Source organism: Cydia splendana, chromosome 5 (genome assembly GCF_910591565.1).
Source record: "Cydia splendana chromosome 5, ilCydSple1.2, whole genome shotgun sequence".
NCBI classification, from domain to species: Eukaryota; Metazoa; Arthropoda; class Insecta; order Lepidoptera; family Tortricidae; genus Cydia; species Cydia splendana.
In genome coordinates this window covers 13298993-13319010 of record NC_085964.1, presented here as the reverse complement: position 1 = coordinate 13319010, position 20018 = coordinate 13298993, and the positions used below count along the sequence as shown (strand labels likewise).

General features: G+C 36.0%; 3 protein-coding genes across 7 annotated transcripts; 2 read left to right on the top strand and 1 right to left on the bottom strand.

Annotated features, from left to right (window-relative positions):
- The first annotated feature begins 140 nt into the window (after positions 1-140).
- LOC134790742 (transcription factor Dp-1) lies at positions 141-14101 on the top strand. 5 transcript variants are annotated; one of them, XM_063761660.1, is made up of 12 exons: positions 141-564; positions 944-1062; positions 1462-1510; positions 5431-5516; positions 6880-7067; positions 7392-7560; positions 9604-9801; positions 9944-10092; positions 10486-10568; positions 11475-11558; positions 12375-12534; positions 13876-14101. In XM_063761660.1, the coding sequence occupies exons 1-12, from the start codon at positions 516-518 to the stop codon at positions 13901-13903; spliced, it is 1362 nt and encodes a 453-aa protein (XP_063617730.1). In that variant the 5' UTR covers positions 141-515; the 3' UTR covers positions 13904-14101. The 5 variants fall into 5 exon arrangements, with proteins under 5 accessions (XP_063617730.1, XP_063617732.1, XP_063617731.1 ...); XM_063761662.1 differs by having other exon boundaries at positions 143-376; positions 9589-9801; XM_063761661.1 differs by having other exon boundaries at positions 143-564; positions 949-1062; positions 9589-9801.
- Positions 14102-15166: 1065 nt separating this feature from the next.
- On the bottom strand, positions 15167-16109 carry LOC134790741 (COP9 signalosome complex subunit 9). Its single transcript, XM_063761657.1, has 3 exons — positions 16018-16109; positions 15871-15943; positions 15167-15283 (listed from the first exon to the last, which is right to left on the bottom strand). Exons 1-3 carry the CDS (start codon positions 16084-16086, stop codon positions 15246-15248), a joined length of 180 nt encoding a protein of 59 aa, XP_063617727.1. The 5' UTR covers positions 16087-16109; the 3' UTR covers positions 15167-15245.
- Positions 16110-16958: 849 nt separating this feature from the next.
- On the top strand, positions 16959-19727 carry LOC134790740 (tRNA-dihydrouridine(20) synthase [NAD(P)+]-like). The gene is made up of 6 exons (XM_063761656.1): positions 16959-17180; positions 17382-17520; positions 17824-18156; positions 18402-18689; positions 18859-19015; positions 19291-19727. The coding sequence occupies exons 1-6, from the start codon at positions 17027-17029 to the stop codon at positions 19567-19569; spliced, it is 1350 nt and encodes a 449-aa protein (XP_063617726.1). The 5' UTR covers positions 16959-17026; the 3' UTR covers positions 19570-19727.
- The last annotated feature ends 291 nt before the right edge of the window (positions 19728-20018 follow it).

The following is a 20018-nucleotide window of genomic DNA, read 5'->3' as shown; positions in this document are numbered from 1 at the left end:
GAAATTTCATTGATTATCAGGTAAACCAACATTACAATTTCAAATATTGTCCGCGTGTATGTACCACCTAACCTCATTATACTTACAATAGATGGCACTATTCTTTCGCGCCTTTTCCGGAACGGACATAAAATTCCCGGGCGTGGGATTATACGGGTACCACGTGAACAGCGTCATCCAATCCAATCAGCTGGTATTTGGGCCCGTTCGATGAGTTTTAACTGTAGAGTTTGCCTTGTTGCCGCGTTTATATTTGTATTTTTATTAGTTTAAATAGTGATCATGTTGCGTTAAAGTTTACAAGAGACTTGAGACTTTTATGTGGTTTAGAAAACATACATTTTGACTTCACGATCAGTGTCTTTCAATCAAACTGGTACCAAAATTATATGTCGCCATTTTGATCGTACAGTATCAAACTAATTTGTTTGGTCTTCAACAAACTTATATTTCTGTTAGACCGTCCCTGTGAGAGAAATGTAAATGGATGCGCAATTGCTAAGAGTACAAAGAAAATGTCCCAGAAAAGTAGTACAGTAAATTTTCTTATCCGTGACGCCAATGGTTAGTAATTACGCTAGCCCTCGTCTACCTTTATGAATATTACTTGTTGTATTTAAATTTCTGCTCATATTTCACCATAATTTTCATCGGAATACACTTTGTCATCGATTTATAACAAAGCTTTTTCCTGCGTGACTGTTTAAACAAAGATTCCGCCTGAAGCGCAAAAGGCGCGATCCCGGCATTTCCTTTTCGTGTGTAAACAGGCTGTGGCATAACCTTTAAAATGTTGTTTAAAACTAATTTATTTTTATATTATTAATGGTGATGTTCTGACTTTTGCACTCTTAAGGTATTTGAGACAGTATAAACATCTAGTGAGAGGAAAAAAAATACATAATTAACCCCCTGCTAAGTGTAAAAAATCTAATTGTTTTAGGACAGCCTCAGATGGTTAAAGTAGTGCAGAATACTAATCAAACCATTGGTCAAATTAAACTTAAACAAAATCCTGTAAAAATTATTAAGCTGCCAGCCGCCTCAGAGGTCAATACACAGGTAACCAATGATTTGTTTCTTTTCTTCCTTTATTAATTGAAACATATTTTAAAATGATAGGCCCACTTAGTTTTTGTTTTCTCTAGGGTTATATAAGAAAGCATTATAGAATCTTACATATCATTTAAAATCAATAACCAAGGTCAGTGTATTGCCTTATTATCTTAATCTTCTATCCACATTACCTTATGTAGTAGTTCAATGATTAGCTCAGTTAATATTGTGTCTTAATAAGTTAACTCAGATGGTCATCATCAATAGTAAAACTTGACAAGTTGATACCTTGGATTCAGATGAAGCTCGTATTTTATTTTACTATCTAATGCACTTTCTGACTGACTAATTTTTATTGTTGTTGTTGAAAATTTACAATTGTAATTAATGGTGTTTTCTTTACAGGCTCCTCTATACCGGACTGTTAAGTTGAGTGGCATTAAATGTGCATCAAGTAAGTACTAACATTTCATCGTGACAAAACTGTTTTAGCACTGATTTATGGCTTGTACATTACAAGTTTGTATGCTGCAAACTCATTCAAATCATTCAATGACTAATAAAGTTAAGGAGCTTCTCCACATTTCTTTTGTTAAAATAAATGTTCCACATTTGTTAAAATAAACTTAATTATATGATTTTTATTGAATGCTCTAATTATTTTTTGCCAGGCACATTATTAACTGCTCATAGCCCAATTCTTAGTATCAAATTAAAATAAATTTATAAGTTACTTAATCATTTTAGCAGTTTACTACTTAAAACTTCATAATGTTATTAATTACATCATAATCTTACTAAATACATTTTAGGTTAGGTTCAACATACTGTAAATTTAAAGAATGCTACATGCTACTAACAAACTACCTAACTTGCAGCGAAGTGCTAACTATCTCTCAAGATGAACTTGATGATCTTATCCTAAATATAGTGGTTACTTGGTTTTTGTCTGACAATGATAACATGTTTATGCATTTATAATCTTTATACCTACCTACAAGCAATTGCTTTGCATAAAAAGGAACTTGGTGTTGCCCATTAATTTATACACTTGTTGAGATTGCAGGAAAATAAAATATTCCTTTAATATGCCTACTTCAACTCCAGACATAAATTTCCTAGACATGGTATCTTTTACATAACTATTTTTTTGTTTTTCATTATAACTAAGCCTAGGATGTTTAAAGTATGAAACATATTGTTTTGAAGTACAATTCCATTCAAGTTGATGTGGTCTGTATGTATTTAATCATTTCCCAAACACATTTACATACTGGCAAACACTGACTGTCCCACATTATTTCCCAGGACTCAAACTGTCTCCATACCTAATTTCATTTATATAGGTTCATCGGTTTAAGCATATAGAGATAACACACAGACAGACAGAGATACTAACACATTTATAATATTAGTAGGGATTAGAAATTAAATTCATAATGTGTAATGCATATATTATAAATTAAATCGAATTCATAAATAAATGAATCCTTCAATATTGTTTTTGACTAAATATGTAATTAATGCTAATTGTTTACTTAGTTTGTCTAAATTAAAGGAGTGTCATAGGTAGTACAATATATATAATTGTCAGGGACTTATTGGATCATCCCATAAAGTGATTAGTTACTCAATGCTACTTCTGAAATTGACATGCTGGTGTATTAGGGTACTTATTTATAATGCGTCCATGCAATTTTGCAGCTCTGTATGCTAATGAAATTAACATTTTACAAGCTGCTACTTAGTTAAGTTGATAATTAAGTTAAAAGGGGCTGACTACCATTTCTGTAAATCATTAAAAAAAATCTATATCGCCAAACAGTCTAAACAGATATGTACTTAATTCAAAATCTTAACATAACAAGGTAGGTCAGGTAGGTATTTGATGAATATGTAGGTATTTGTTTCGTAAGTTCATAATAGTTTCCGGAGATATCGAGTTGAAATTAAAACCATATATACTCAGGTCTACAGTCCCTTGAAGCTGTGAAAAAATCTTACTTCTAAGTTATGTAAAAAAAAGATACGGCCGTTTATGCCGCAAAAAACGTAAATTTCGACACTCTCGAGAGAATCAAATTTTATAAGGGCTTCCCATTGACCTAGAAGTAGAACTACTTATGAAATTTGGCAAATTATATCGTCTTACACTAAAAGTACACGGAAAAATTTAATAATAAATTATTGTGCAGAAAATAAAAATAAATAAGTTTATTTTTTTTACGGAACTCTCGTTGGGCCAGTCTGACTCGCACTTGTCCTGTTTTTTATATCGCTATCGCTCGAAGGTACCTATCACTCCATTATGCGTAGTCCGAATCCGGCATATACCTACTTAGCCGTTTTTTTGCAATGTAATTTCTTGGCTTAGCTTCAAAATTTTAGTGTCAAAGTATTTTTAAAAGTAGCATTACGTAAGCAACACAGGTGATATTTTTGTTCCTAGTATTTCATTTCATAGCACTTACTACTAGGTACCTATATGTAGAAATCCATACTAATATCATTAATGCAAATGTAACTTTGTCTATCTCTCTGTTATCTTTTCATTGATTACTTATTAAGGTTTCTACAAATTTGACAATAACATGCAGATAGCTGAAGGCTGAAGCCCTGTCTCGCGATTACCAAAGAAACAAGTTACAAGTTGGGGGCTGTTCATAAATTACGTCATCTATTGTTGACGATTTTTGACCCCGTCCCCCACTAAAATCATCCAAAAATCATGCTTCGAATGGCCCCGTTTCCTTCTACGTCATGCTACCATCATCCGATGTCCAGACCCCCCCTCCCCAATTTGAAATGACGTAATTTATGAATAGCCCCTTGGCTGTCTCTCTCTCTTGCTAGCAAACACACATGGGGCTTATTGCATAATAAAATACTTACAACCTAATACTATTAGTGATTTTGTATGTAAAATATAGGGCCCTTATTGTTAGAAATAGAGGCAAACAGCGAAGTTGTAGTTTTATAGATAGAACGCGACCATGGAGATGGTCATTAGGTACTTTATTTGTGGAAGTCCACTGAGGCGCCGGCATGCCCGTACACAAAAACATAAAACTGTTTTACGTTTAGCATATCCGTAGTCGGTTAAAATAAACTCAGAGCCTGAAGGTCAATACATTGCACACGTTCAATTGATTTTACAATGCCAGATTTAATCCATAGGATACTATAGTAAACCAATTAGATTAGAGTGTTTCTTTTCTCTCAAAATAGTAGGTGTTCATTGCGCTTTGTATACAGGGTGGCCCATAAATGGCACGCCACAGTGACACCGGAGGTAGGCCAGCCCAAGAGGACCAGCTTTCTAAAAGTTGCACTGTTTTCGAGTTATGGCCAAATTAAAGTTTTTTATAAATTTTAACAATTGTTAGTGCCAGATGCGCTATCGACAAAACAATTTGTAATCTTACTTCATAAAGTTGGTCAAGCAAATTTTGTAAGTAGAAAAAGCCGCGAAATTCAAATTTTCTATACGATACCCCTTCGCGTCTACATTTTTTAAATTTGCCGCCTTTTTCTACTGACAAGATTTGCTTGACCATCTATATTCATCACGTGGTACTGTATCTTTGTGAGCTTTTTAAGTGAATACTGGCACGTTGTTAAATGTTTAACAAGTTAAAAAAACCGGCCAAGTGCGAGTCGGACTCGCGTTTCTAGGGTTCCGTACATAAGTCCGACTCACGCTTGACTGCACATTTCTAATAGGTTTTCCTGTCATCTATAGGTAAAGAACTATTTTGTGTATTTTATTCAAAATTTTAGACCCAGTAGTTTTTTGGCTATTTTCTTAAATAACTTCGAACCTACGTATTTTAAAATTACAAAAAAAACATGTCCATCTTTGGGTCACTAATTTACATATGTCTACCAAATTTCAACTTAATTGGTCCAGGGGGGCGATTTTTGAATTTCGATCGCTCGATTTCGTCACTAGAAAATCGGTGGAAAACGGCGAAATGCTAATTTTTGAAATACGAGCGATAGAAATTTGGAATCGAGTGGTATTGACCACTCGTTTTCAATTCTATTAGTAGAATTTAAATGCCTAGTAGTGGAGATATTATTGAACGAAATACACGAAATCGAGCGATCGAAATTCAAAAATCGGCCCCCATTAGTTTCCCATAGGCTGTAACAGACGGACGAGTGATCCTATAAGGGTTCCGTTTTTTTCTTTTGAGGTACGGAACCCTAAAAAACATGAAAAACTTTATTATTACCGTAACTACTAGTACTTATTACTAATAAGAAGCAAAGTATTTGTCTTATACCGTGTTGTCCTCGGGAATGGAGACCCTTCACCCTACCTATTTTAAACATTTCCATTATTAATAAAAGTTTAATAATTATTTTCAGAATTGGTTCAAGTACCTGTTGACACATTTGCTCGTCTGCAAAAAGTTGTTCCGAAAACTGAACCTGTGGAGCTAGAAGAAGTTACAGTAAGCAGTATTTCATATAATTTATTAATTTATCCTTCATAAAGTCTACCAGTATTATAGAATAGAAATACATTTATTTATGACAAACAAACACAGATGACAAAAACATGTTGACAAATATACAATGTATAACATTTAGTGAAAAAAACCGGACAAGTGCGAGTCGGACTCGCCCACCGAGGGTTCCGTACTTTTTAGTATTTGTTGTTATAGCGGCAACAGAAATACATCATCTGTGAAAATTTCAACTGTCTAGCTATCACGGTTCGTGAGATACAGCCTGGTGACAGACGGACGGACAACGGAGTCTTAGTAATAGGGTCCCGTTTTACCCTTTGGGTACGGAACCCTAAAAATGCCATAAAATGGTCACAACTCAGCATGTTGCTGGCAAAGCCAGCGCTGTTCTTCGTAAGCAAGTACAGTTCGTGCACGAAGTACGGGAAAAGTACGGCAGTGTCCACGACGCGGTACAGGTAGAGGTACCTATACTGCCACTTCTTCAACTAAAAACTCATCAGACTTGAAAAGTAGGTACAAAATCACTCGCGTCAAATCACTTTGAGTACACTTCATAGCTTTGTACATCGACTATTAAAACTTAATGAATTTAATGCCTCCCAAAAAATATGGGGTCCCCCAGTCCATAGGCTCGTACACACTATACAAGGTCGTGGACAAAATATTAAACGATGATATTTTGGGGATAATAGGTACATTTTTTAAGTTAAATATGCCATTGTAATTTTAATTTTTAATGCCATTTTGTTAAAAACGTTAAAGCAAGAAAAAAAATGGTCAACTTATTTTTGGGCCAGCCTGTAGTTATAAACTGAAATAAATGTCATATACTAAGAAAAAGTGACCAAGGCCTCCAGTGCCCCAGGCTGGAATCGAACCAGCGTCCTCTGCTATCGCGGCAGATGCCTAAGCCACCGGGTCACAGCAGCATCGGTCAAATTTTCCAAGTATATGCACTTCTTACTGAAGGCTTATGGCGCCCCCTGGCCATCTCTAAGATAGAACAGTATGGTTCGGACCTTCTAACTAGATCACTCATGTGATACCGAGTTAGCGAGAGAGATGGCGCTGCCATCAATACTAAAGTATTTGAACAGATTAAATTATTTCAGAAAAATATTTTAATTTGTTTTCTTGGTCACTTTTTCTTAGTATATGACATTTATTTCAGTTTATAATTTATATAGTAGTGTTTCTACTTGATAAAAACAAATTAAAATATTTTTCTGAAATAATTTAATTTGTTCAAATACTTCAGCCTGTAGTTGTTGGCAACTGCGGCGTATTTGCGATTAAAACCTCAGCCGCCTCAAATGGTTAAATAAGCACCATCATTTCACAGGAACAGGAAGAGGAGCAGAACGTGTTAGAAGAGGTTAGCATTATCGAGAGCTTGCCCAACATAGTGCCAGTGACGACGAAACTAGAAACGAGTACAAGTACAACCAACGGCAAGACCAGTTACTTGCCGACCATGTCCAGTGCGTCCAGGCGGAGACACGACTCCGATAATGAACCACCACCAGAATAGTAAGTTTACATGTCACTTTAGACGGAAATTGTTTTTTGTTAGACGGGTTCACGCGGCTGGAGATGCCTCGCAAGGAAATTGCCGCGCTAATCCCTGTGTTGGCCCTCAGAATGACTGACATTATCAATTTGAGCGCAAAGCAGCTCAATCTGTGTAGACGATTTCGAGCCAAAGCAAACGCACGTCCAACTACGATGCCTCGGGCAAGGCACGTCTTTACAGACCGAATGGCTTCGCGCGGGCAGGAGCGGCAGTCACAGCCTAATAATTGACGATAATAAATAAATAACATCATTAGTAATGTTGATTATTTTGATTTCCAGTACCACAAAACGACGTAAACATGCTGATAAAGTTGGAAAAGGTCTGCGGCATTTCTCCATGAAAGTTTGTGAAAAAGTGAGGACTAAAGGGTTTACATCGTACAATGAGGTGGCAGACGAGTTAGTGTTGGAATTCTCGGCTGGCATGCATGGATCAGCTGACAGTCAAGTATGTAGCATTTCATGATACTTTATTTTCGTTGTTTTTATGAATTCGTTATATAATTTGATAAAACTAGTGACTATGAGCTGTAGACCTCGCGTTCAGCTTAGAAAATGTAAAATACTTAGTTCATTGAGTATTTATCAGTTATCTTATCACAGTGAACTCACAATGGTCTTAAGCGTAAGCGCCATAGACGCTATTGGCGCTTAAGTCCTTTATGCCAATTTCCGCTTCTTGATAAATTTTCATAAGCTCGATAGCCAAAAAAACTATTTAATCATAGAATCTGGTCACAAAATTTCACGAGAATCGGTTAAGAATTGCGACCAGTAGAGGAGAACATCCGGACTATTCCGGACATACGAAAGCAAAATGCCCGAATTAAAACGGAGACCTTCGCTAACGTTTCGGTAAATAAATCAGACATGAAAATGTAAGACATCATCGAAACCGGGCATTATTACGGCCGAACACGCGTCTAATTTTGGTGTTACTCTCTCAAATTTGGAGGACCTAAATACTAAATGTTGTAGTTACAACTGTTACAAGATGTAGTGCATAATTATTTTCCATCGTATTTTCACGGAAACATACGAATGTGTCTTGCTATTTCAGTCAGTGTCTGTTTGAATACTTTGAATTAATTGTTAGCCGCGCGCTTCGAGTTCTCGGCGTGCCAGGCGTATAGATTCGAGAGCCCTAGAGCTCATTGTCAGGTAACATCTGTACTTGTTTGTAGGGATTGCAATCCGGTCCGGCGGATCCGGTAATCCGGCCGGATCCGGTACATTTTAGGAGCTACCGGATCCGGTTGAAATCACCGGATCCGGACCGGATCCGGGAAAATAGAAAAAAAGACCGCACGCAGCACCCACTGCGCGTTTTAGGTGAGATAAAGGCGACGGATAGAAGAAAGAAGTTAAACAGAATAAAGAACGAATGAAAAAATCCAAATTTAGTAAAATAAGAAGATATTTAATATGACGATGATTGAGAACAGAAGATGATTTCCTCTTCTTTCATGTTGGTGGCACGAATCGGCACATAATTAGAAGTAAAATTAAAGGATGGAGATGCCATGGAAGGCATTTGTAACGACCGGTCTGGCCTAGTGAGTAGTGACCATTCAGTGACCCTGCCTATGAAGCCGATGGTCCTGGGTTTGAATACCGGTAAGGGCATTTATTTGTGTGATGAACACAGATATTTGTTCCTGAGTTATGGGTGTTTTCTACGTATATAAGCATGTATTTATCAAAATACTATACGTATATATATCGTCGCCTAGTAGTACTACCTAGAGCTAGCTAGTACCCATATTACAAGCTTTGCTTGGTTTGGGGCTACGAGTAGGTCAATCTGTATAAAATTGTCCCCAAATTTTATACAGATCGACCTTTTGAATTCATAAATTATTTATTTATTTGTGAATTAGGCTATAAAACTATTTTCACGGATAAAAAATGAAAGCAAGATAATATTGGAGCGCATTTCATACAATTTTGGTTAAAAGTAAAATATCCTGTTAATACTAGAATGGATGTCAGCGTTACAAATAATTCCATCAAAGAACTGTTACGAAAACATGTCCTTTCAAGGAGTTCCATTTCCCATCCCATAATTATCCCATTAACAGGCTTTGGAATCTAATCAAATTTATATTTTTATTGTAAACGTATCAATTTGAGCAGAATGTGAATGATTAAATATAATAAAATTTCAAATTTTATTTTTAAATTGAGATTGACTATGTGACACTTTTTAATACTTAGTTTAATTTTATTGTTAAAAAGTTATTTCTTATTAACTTCAAATTGTTGTTTTATGAATACATTTGTAAAATACCCTTTGTTTCTCATATAACGCATAAAACTTGAAAAATATGTCATTTAATTAACTTTAATATCCTTATACCTAACCGGATCCGGTCCGGCCGGATCCGGTCGGATTGAGGCCATAATCCGGCCGGATCCAGCCGGATTAAAAATCAATCCCTACTTGTTTGAAAACTCAGAGAACTTCACGTTTCAGCAATACGACCAAAAGAATATTCGCCGGAGAGTATATGACGCCTTAAACGTTTTAATGGCTATGAACATAATATCAAAAGAAAAGAAAGAAATTCGGTGGTTAGGACTCCCAACTAATTCAGTACAAGAATGCACAGCACTAGAAAAGGAGAAACAAGCAAAACTGGAAAAGATTCAGAAGAAAACTCAGCAGCTACAAGAACTTATTTTACAGGTAATAGAATTTTAATGCTTTAACATTATACGCTAGTTTTAATAACTTCCTTGACATGGTAGTTTGGCTAATACTAAGAAGTATTTTATAACTTATCAGTCTTATGACAAAAAATGAATAATGAACGGGAACTTTCTTCCAGCACATCTCATTCAAGAGTTTAATAGAAAGAAATAAAGAGGCCGAGAGCAAAGGTGTTAAACCATCTCCATCCTCGGCCATTCATCTGCCGTTTATAGTTGTGAATACTAGTGATAAGGCACTTATCGACTGTAGTATATCAAATGACAAGTAAGTTTATCACGAAATATTATCGTGTTTTTATACAATTAATTAACATGCCAGTGCAATATGTATACCTATGTAAAATATGCCCCTGTTATCTGAAAATAAGTTAGTATAAGTGGTGTGACCTAAATTAACTGTAGAATAATGGAGATTACGCCACAGATAGTCAGGCGTTTTAGTAATTTGCCTAATTAGTAGTAGTAATTGCCTAAATTTACTGATGGTATCCTTAGAATACGCGCTTTTTTACTATGGTTGATAAAATACAGTAAGTACTTCCACTGTGGCCCACCGTTGTACCTGGGTGGAATTCAGTACCTATGTGTAAAAGTTTTTCCGTTTGCCACAATGTTTCACTTACCCAACTTGACCATAACATTTTTTTATTGTTTTCAGAACAGAGTATATGTTTAATTTCAACAAAAGGTTCCAGATTCATGATGACATAGACATATTAAAGAGGATGGGACTTCTATATGGTAAATATCAGTTGGAAATAGGGAATATTAGGCAAAGCTCTGCGTAGGTGGCACCTTTGTGGCACATACAGTAAACAAACCACATTGACACATGGCCTACCGCAAAACAAGAAAATCGAAATTTCGTTATCTAATCTCTCTATCACTCTTGTATATTCGAGCGATAAAGAGGCAGATAACTAAATTTCGATTTTCGCGTTTACCGGTAGGCCCTTCTTAACAAACCGCCTTGATGCATCAATGTCGTATTTTATTGTCTGTGAAAACTTGTCAAAAAACAGTTTAAGGCACAGTATGTATAAGTTAGTCTATGAATTGACTGAGTAGTGCTGCACTCTGGCGGCAGAACATTGCAAGAATATCCCCTATTATTATCTCTTGACAATATATTTAACCACTAAATGGTCCATATACCTTTCTATTTAGGGCAAATAATCGTATGACAAGATCTTATGCCTACTATACCTTATTAAACTATTTGCCTTCTTGAGAGAAACTAAAACTTAGCTAAAGTACACAACGACTATTTATACTTCACGCGCACGCGTCGAATGATGATCCCTATGACTGTTCCTCCAAGTCGCTTTAGGATAGGATTAATTTAAAAAATAATTGAAGAAATAAGTTTTGACCGTATTTTTACTACTTAAATGTTACAAACTGTCATAGGAAATAGGGGGCATCATTGGACGCACGAGGTATAAAATTATTCCCAGGCAAAAAAAATGGATTTAATTTTTAGGGTTTATTTTACTTGGGACATCTAAGGAGACATCTAATTATGCCAGGCAAAACAATTACCGCCTTTCGAGATGCGATAGCGTAATTTGTCGTTACGATAATAGTGTTTTATGTAGGTTTAAGCAAACCTTATTTTAATTGCTTATTTCCCTCCTTGCTTTCCAGGTTTAGATAAAGGGGAATGTACAGAAGAAGAAATTGAAAGAGTCAAGAGCATGGTACCGAAATCGTTAGAGTATTATGTAGAACGTGAGTACTTGAGTAGGGTGACTGCTATAGTTATTGGCCAGCATATTGTAATTGGCCACTCCTTACAAATCAGAAAAAAACAAGTCAATTGAAATTTTATTATTAAGAGTGGTCAATTACTATATACAGGCCAATAACTATAGCAGTCACCCTAGCTTATTTAATTTTAAATATCAAACTAGAAAATATTGTGCCGGTTTCGTAACATATTAGAAAATAATATGTGTCGGTTTCGTAACAAGAGTTATCTGAAGGCCTAAGTACCGATGGATCGACGAGGCGTTATATTCCAATCGGCTGAATGGCGTCGGATCGCACAGGATAGGAACGAATGGCGAAATCTAGTATCAGAGCCAAGATCCACTTCGGGTTGATGAGCCAGCAAAGTAAGAAAAATAAGAAAATAATATGACTAGTGTCCAACTGAACCCGAAGGTTCGGTTTTGAGTCAGTTTTGGCCGAAACCAAAACAAAAAAAAGTATGATTCTCTCAATCTGTTTGAAATGAGACAGTCCTAGGCCAAACTATATAATTGTAGGTTATAGATAAATGGTCTATTATTATTCACAACGACGGGACGACGACGTTAATAAACAAGACCAAGTGCAAAAACTCGTGCGCCTAGATGTTGATGTCAACTCTAGCCAGACTACCGTGACGTCCTCGAAACGTCAGAGGTAAATTTAAAACTTAATTTTACGCGATTAAGTCCCGTAGTTGTGAATAATAATGACTATAGACACTATAGTGTGTGTTAAAAAATTTACATCCCAGTTGTGGTCACAGATTGTACAAAGTAAACGCATCGTTTTCAGAAATGGGTCGAGGCGTCACATCGAAGCTCTCTAGTATGCTCGAAGAGGAGCTGGACGAGGCTGCAGAAGACGAGGAGGGGGTCGAGGCGGAGGGCGAGGTGGAGGGCGAGGCGGGTCCGGAGCCCGAGGCCGAGCCCGACGACGAGCCCGCGGAGTACAGGTGAGAACCGAACAATACAGAGAACGAAGTAGGCGCAAGAAGATTACATGTGGAAAGCGATCTCGCGGCGCTCTATTCGCGCGGAGCCGGCATTTGTTGGTGGTTTTAGACAGTAGTCTGTCATATCATATACCCCTGATTTCTCCGATGCTAGGTTATGCCCGCCTTCCACTGCGAGCGGAACGGGATCCGTTCGGAGTTCACTTAACTCGCGATGGTGAAATGGATACAAGTGCTTCCACACACACAAAAGAGTGGAATTCCATTCTACTCCGGTGCGCACTGTCCGTTGCCTTCGTTTCCATAAGCGGAAACCATAAGGGTAGGGAGAAGCGGACTCCGCCGACTATCCCGCGGAGTATAAGTAAAGAGATTGGCGAGACTGCAGAGTACAAAGCAGGTGCAGGCGCGAGGTTTAATGCTGAAAGCGATTCCGTGGCGCGGTGCACCATTTTGGTAGCCGTTAACATACCCCCTGGGGCCTATACCACGAAATTTAAAATTACAATTTACAAGTGACAAGTTACAAATATGTATTTAGTACAACTGGGCATATCACAAAATTTACAAATGACAAAATTGTAATGGAAAATTTATACAAATATGTAAATTGTCGCGACAAATCTACAATTACGCGTATCACAAAATATTACAATTTACAAGCAATTTTCCGGGAAATTAGACAACTTTGTAATTGACAATTATACGTAAAATATTTGTGTTACAACTAATTATAGAAGAAGGTATACATATTTGTGGAAATGTAAATACAAGTTGACAATTCTCTTGGCGTGAGTCAAGAGCTGCAAGAGCATAATAAAATTATTGTAGATCCATTCTACCGCAGTACTTTCTGTTTCGTTAAAATGTTCAGTACCAGTTATAGTAGTAGCGAAGAAGAATTAGTTGTTAGGCGACTTAGGCGTCATAGGACGTACAGCGATCGCATAAAACTGTAATTTTGTCTTGCTTAAACATTTTCAACCATTTAATGACAACGTAAAAAGATATGCTATTTATGCTCGTAAGGTATTTTTAACGATAAAAATCAAATACTCTCAGCATAAACTAGTGACGAATATTAATACATATTTGTCAAATTGTAATAAATACAATTATTGTGGTACGTATTTTTGTTTACAATTTAACAATATTGTCGAATTGTACACTTGTATAGTTTCGTGGTATAGGCCCCTGGTCCAAGTATGTCCGGTATGCATAAATGCGTATTCCCAGTATGAGGGGTAGGGTAGGGTTATGTAACTATAGTCATTGCCGTTTAGCATTTTGTTCTTCAGCTGTCAATTTTACACATCAATTAAAATAATATTTGTTTTACAGCGACGACAGCAGCGACGTCGACGTGTAGCGAGCACCCGCGCCGCGGCGCGACTCTTATATCACCACGGGCTTTACTTATATTCATACACAGTTTTATCATATGTCCGACGACCGGTGCGGCCTCATTTTATACAACTATTGTACAATGGAATGTCACACAATATGTTGCTGACGTGCATGGTCGAATATCAAAAATGAAGTGAAAATAAAACGATTTTATGAATCATGTATGGAGTTTTTCTGAAAATACAAGACAGACAATGTTTTTGTGCTATCAATTATTTTGACACATTCATTGCTAGCCCAGTGGGTGGGGCGCTCGGAACTTTGCTCAAGTGCCAGACAACCCACTAGGTGGGTGTTGCTATAAGTAGCAACAAACTATCCCAAAGAACCCAAGAAGCCAGGTTTTTGTTGGAGTAATGCTTAATTTTTGTCTGGCAGTGTGTTAATCAACCGATTCGTTGTGACGTCACCACCCATTTCTAATAGTAACTAATAGTTTGAAGTTTCATAGACTAAGCGTCGGTTGCACCAAACTGTTCGTATCGTTAAAGAGTTCGCTAAATTTTTATGTATGGAAAGTTTCATAGTAAAGCGCCGGGGCGCGCCGGCTGACGCTGATCAGTCTGTCAAATGTGGTTGGTGCAACTGGCCCTAAGAGTAATTGATTTGACTGGTTAAAACATTGACTGCAAGCGCGAGGTGCGAGCGTAGCTGATAGTGATAACACGGTTTTCCCGTTTGTAGCGAAAAGCGTGAACAGAAAACCCGCCTGACGGGTCGCTAGCTGTAAATAATTATGTTAATACACTAACTTATTATTTCAGTAGTTATAGGTTTTAGCTACACACCTGTTAGATCTTGGATGCTGATACCGGAGGCCTGCGTTTTCAAATTGGCGGTTTGTACCTTCTCAAGTCAGGGAATATTACTAATTATTTCATTACTAGCTCTAAGTCAGGAAATTATTGTGAGGAAACCAAACAAGTCCCCTTAACCTGTCCTCTCCCACGGGCTCAAATATGGGTCAAAAAGGATAAGGCAATACATACATTATTAAAGCAACTTTCATTTAAGTCAATGCTCGTGGGACAGGACAAGTTAAGATTGAGGTTGATTTCATAAAAATTCGTGCCTGTACTAGGTATTTTTTTCTTTTCTTTGTTATTATGTAAAGAACTAAATCTAAATACATATTGTTAGAGCGCTTTGTTGGACCTCAACATTATAAAGACTAAAAAGAACTCCCAGGAACATATAATTATATATGATAATAAAAAAAAAACTGTTAGATTTCAATTATTTTATTATCTTAAATTAACATATACCTATTACAATAATTTAGTCTAGAGGTACAGCAACCAACACTACTTTAGGTCATCATCATCAAACAAATCTTCAAAATCTGGAAAGAAAAAAATATGTATTTAGCACTAATACTATAACCTATAATGGAACCCAAAAATTTGGTGGCAGAAACCTATGTGGAAGAAGTAAAAATAATAAGTTTCTTTTGCCAAAAGCTGGGCGTTTTTGTTTGTAACTTTCATTCTGTAGGTTAATGTATTCCTGGTACCCCGTGATTCAGACGAAGCCCTCCCACATTCTGTAATTTGTATTTTTGGAAATAAAGATTTATTATTTTCACAGAGCATTCAATACCAGTTAAGAATATTAAAGCATGTACCTGTTAACTATCGTAATTATTTGTACTGTTGGTGGATATATTTCAAGACTATTTACAAATGAAGATTAGAAATACATGTGGTCTATAGCTAAATGGTTAGCTGTTGCTGTTATTTTATTACAGAATTTGTCTTTCCTTATACATGCAATGCAATAGATGGTTACTGTGTTTTGTTATTGTTGAGAATGGCAGTTTAATTAGCTTCACTACTATTTCCAAGAGTAAACTTCTAGGCTAATATTAAGATTATTTACACAAACAAATAGCGGTTTTTGTAAGTAATTAAGAATATACAAGAAAAGTACCATTGAAGAAGTCTGCATGGACAGCTTTTTCATTTGCAGCCAAATCCATGAGAAGATTGGATGGGCCACCAGCCTGCAACATAAATACGACATTAACTAGTTTGTAAAACAAAATACTAGATTTGATTTACTATTAACAGCACACACTTCTTCCAAATCCATCCAAGGTCCAACTCCTTCGGGAAACATTTCGTCAGCGGCAACGGTCGGCTTCATGGTTGCTGAAAGTTGGGTAGAGTGTCACTTTGTTAATATTACGCAAAAAATAAACTACGAAGTACAAATAAACTATCAGTTATTTTACCAAAAAAGTCAAAAAAACTGACTGCGACTGTGTTCCCACGTTCACAACAAAACAATACCATAGACAAAGAGCAGAAAGCAGAAGATGAGAAGACAAAACGTCAACGCGCATGACATTTGACGGCAGTATTTTTCTCTCAATTTATAGATTTATATTGAATCGACCAGTGAAGTGGTTTCGAGGTGGTTAGTAAACATAAAAGGTAGCATTCTATAGAAATGGTATACGCATGCCTCCGTGATGGACAAAACATACGCAATGCGGCACTATGATTGGTCGAATTTATTTGTTGCTCACCATAATCCATACTAAATTTGAGGTGGGGAACAAAAAATATGTGAGACTGTGACAAGGACAAACAATAATAGCGCTTTCGCTGCTACTCCTACTGAAAGATTCATAAGACTATCGCGTTCTGTCAGTTATCCCCACCACTCATGCCCAAAATCCAGTTTAATACTAGATTCATGAAGCACCCTGCACTGCTACATCTCTTTCGCTCTTGCATATCAAGCCCCTTCCACACTCGTGCGCATTTCGCAGATCTGCGAAATCGCCGCTTCGCGCCGCTATTCGCGCACGAGTGTGTAGGGGGCTTTAGAGTGATAGAGAGGCATATAACGAAATTTTGATTTTCGTAGTGCGTCCTCACCATACATTATTTCTAAACCCTATTTTATTACATGACTCGAGATAAATATCTCTGAAATGAAATCAATGAAGCTTAGTTTATTTGCCACCTTACTGCCTTATCTCATTTGTCATCACATATTATGACATCAATGACATGTGACACAAGAGAGGTTATGTGTTGTTATTTTTAATTAATTATTATAAATAATTATTAATATAATGTTATCTTATGAAAATAAATTAGTTCTTGCACCTATGGTACGCATAGGCACTTTACCTATGAGATTATTAGCTCTTCGGTATGGTGCTGATATAGTATACACAGAAGAACTAATAGATTGGAAGTTTTTACGTTCAAAGCGCAGAATTAATAGTAAGCTCTCGTTTTTTCCTAATAAAAATAGGTTATAAGTAGAATAATCCTATTATCAGAAACTTTCCCAACAAATCATTATTTAAGTGTTTACTTATAATTCTAATACTATGGAGAATAGACTTACTGATAGTAGTGATAGTAGGTAGCTTATAAATCAAATAATAATAATTTATCCATGTTCCAACTTTATTGTTTCAGATATACTTAACACTGTAGACTATGTTGACCAGACAGATGGCACAATTGTTTTCCGGACATGCACTGAGGAAAAAGACAGAGTTGTTTTACAACTAGGCACTTGCGATGCAGAGCGGGCACTGAAAGTTGCGAAATTAGTGTGAGTAAATCGAATTTCCTTTATTCTTGAGTAAACAAAACTATTAAAAGGAAACAAATTGTATTATTAAACTTGCTCTTATTTGTTTGATCAATACATTATAACAACTAATCATATTAAAATAAAAATAGCAAATTCACCTATCAAATGTTCAATTTGCTATTTTCTTTTTCGCACTGTGCCCTTACCAAAAAAATTCTACCGCATGAATAACCTTGTATTTGTAAATTACAGTCCAAATTTACTGGCATACGGTTTATTTGTTTTACTTTGACATTTAAATGTTATTATCTTTAATTTCAGGGAAAATGATGTGGCTGCAATAGATATCAATATGGGTTGTCCTAAAGAGTTTTCCATTAAAGGTGGAATGGGGGTAGCCCTAATGGGACAACCAGACAAAGCATGGAAAATACTAAATACACTAGTCACTAATCTCTCTATACCAGTTAGCTGCAAAATAAGGATACTGAAGACCCCTGAAGAAACATTGGAACTTGTGAATAAATTAGTAAGTTCCGGCATTAAGGCTATAGGGATCCATGGCAGGACAAAAGAGGAGAGACCCCAACATGCTGTACATACAGATGTAATCCGTTATGTTGCAGAGAGGGTATCTATACCAGTCATTGCAAAGTAAGTTCTGCCAGCATTATTTATGCATTATTCATATTTAACAGTGTCATCCATGCTTTTCATATATATTTCGGTTTATAGGATAAATTTACAAATAACCTTGGTAGTCAGTATCAATTGAAACTCAGGCACATGCAAAAACAACTGTCTATTAGATACCTACAATACCTACATGCAGTAAATGTTGTCACTTCCATAATATTTTAGATGCAAACACATAATCATACTGTTTTCATTTTTTTTAGTGGTGGTTCAAAAGAAATAGAGAAACACAGTGACATATATAAGTTCAAAGAACTGACTGGGTGCAACAGTGTCATGCTGGCCAGGGCAGCCGAGTGGAACTGCTCCATCTTTAGGAAGGAAGGTTTATTACCAATGGACACAGTCATCAAGGAGTACCTGAAACTTGCTGTTGATTATGATAACTCACCATCAAATACTAAATACAATGTACAAAATATTCTAAGAGAGTTGCAAGAGACACCGAGAGGAAGGCAGTTTTTAGAGTGCCAGACACTTGAACAAATATGGTTGGTATTACAGCTGATAATTTAATCTTACATTTGTTAATTTAATATCCATACTTAACTAAATATCATTCATTAACATGGTCACATTTATAGATTACTTAAACCATTCATCCCTTCTGGCCATTGTGAGTTTGTAAATATTAACTTATTTATAAATTTATCTTAACAGTGAGATATGGGATTTGGGACAATACTGCCAGGAGAAACAATCTCAATATCAGAAAATGGGGATACAGGGGAGATGGCAGGTGACACCTGAAGATTTGGAACCACCTCATAAAAAACAAAAAGTGATAGATGACCTTGATGGAGTGCAACAAATGAAGGTAAGGTGTTCCCCTATGCTAAAATATTAATAAATATACCTTTACATGCATGTAAGATCTGGAAGGTTTATCTAGACACTCACACCATATAATTATTACTATACCATTATTTACAAATGCACCAGCAAATGTTGAACCTGAAATTTTTGCCTGATAGTCTCTGACTTTGCCTTATAGTTAATGTCTTTTCCAATTGATTATTATAGGGGAATAGAAAAAAACCATTATGGATGGAGATAATTATTAATTTTAACTACATTCTATTTGTTTTCCAGGTATGTTTTATACGAGGCAATTTTGATGATTTAAACTTGCCGAAAGCAAGATTACATGCATGGGCAGGGAAAAATGGCCATGACTTGCCAGTTTATGATACAAAGCAGGTAACTAAATTGTTCCGGACCATAATTACATTTAATGGAAAAAAATATACTTCATCATTTTGGGAAAAAAATAAAAAGTTTGCAGAGCAGGGTGCAGCTTTAGTTTGCTTGTTCTATCTGGGTTTGGTAACAGAAGATGAATTGTTACAACTTGGTAGTATAATTAAATAATTAGAAATAAAATAAAAATTGTTTTATTAAATAGTACTTCTAAATATTACAAAGAAACAACTAAATTACGTTTTTATGTTCTGTATACTTTCCACTAATTTTTGATTTAGTTCTTCTAACTTCAATTTTAGCTCACTGCGTTTAGTTGTGTCATTCTGTAAATTCTCGAAACTCTGGAAACATTTATAAGCTTTGCTCAGATATTCGTCTTCAGCGTCCAATTTTAAATCATAAACTTTATCATCTGCATTAGCTATGTCTTCCAATATGTTTTGAGTAGTAGGCAAGTTTGGTATCGTATATTTCTTCGCATCCATTTTCAAGTAGAGTGATTAATCCTTTATATCGAAATACGATAAATTAGGTTTCACAAAATATCGATATATACAATACGTTCTGTACAAAATTTTAGAAGATTCTATTCGGATAATAAATATATGGGACAATGG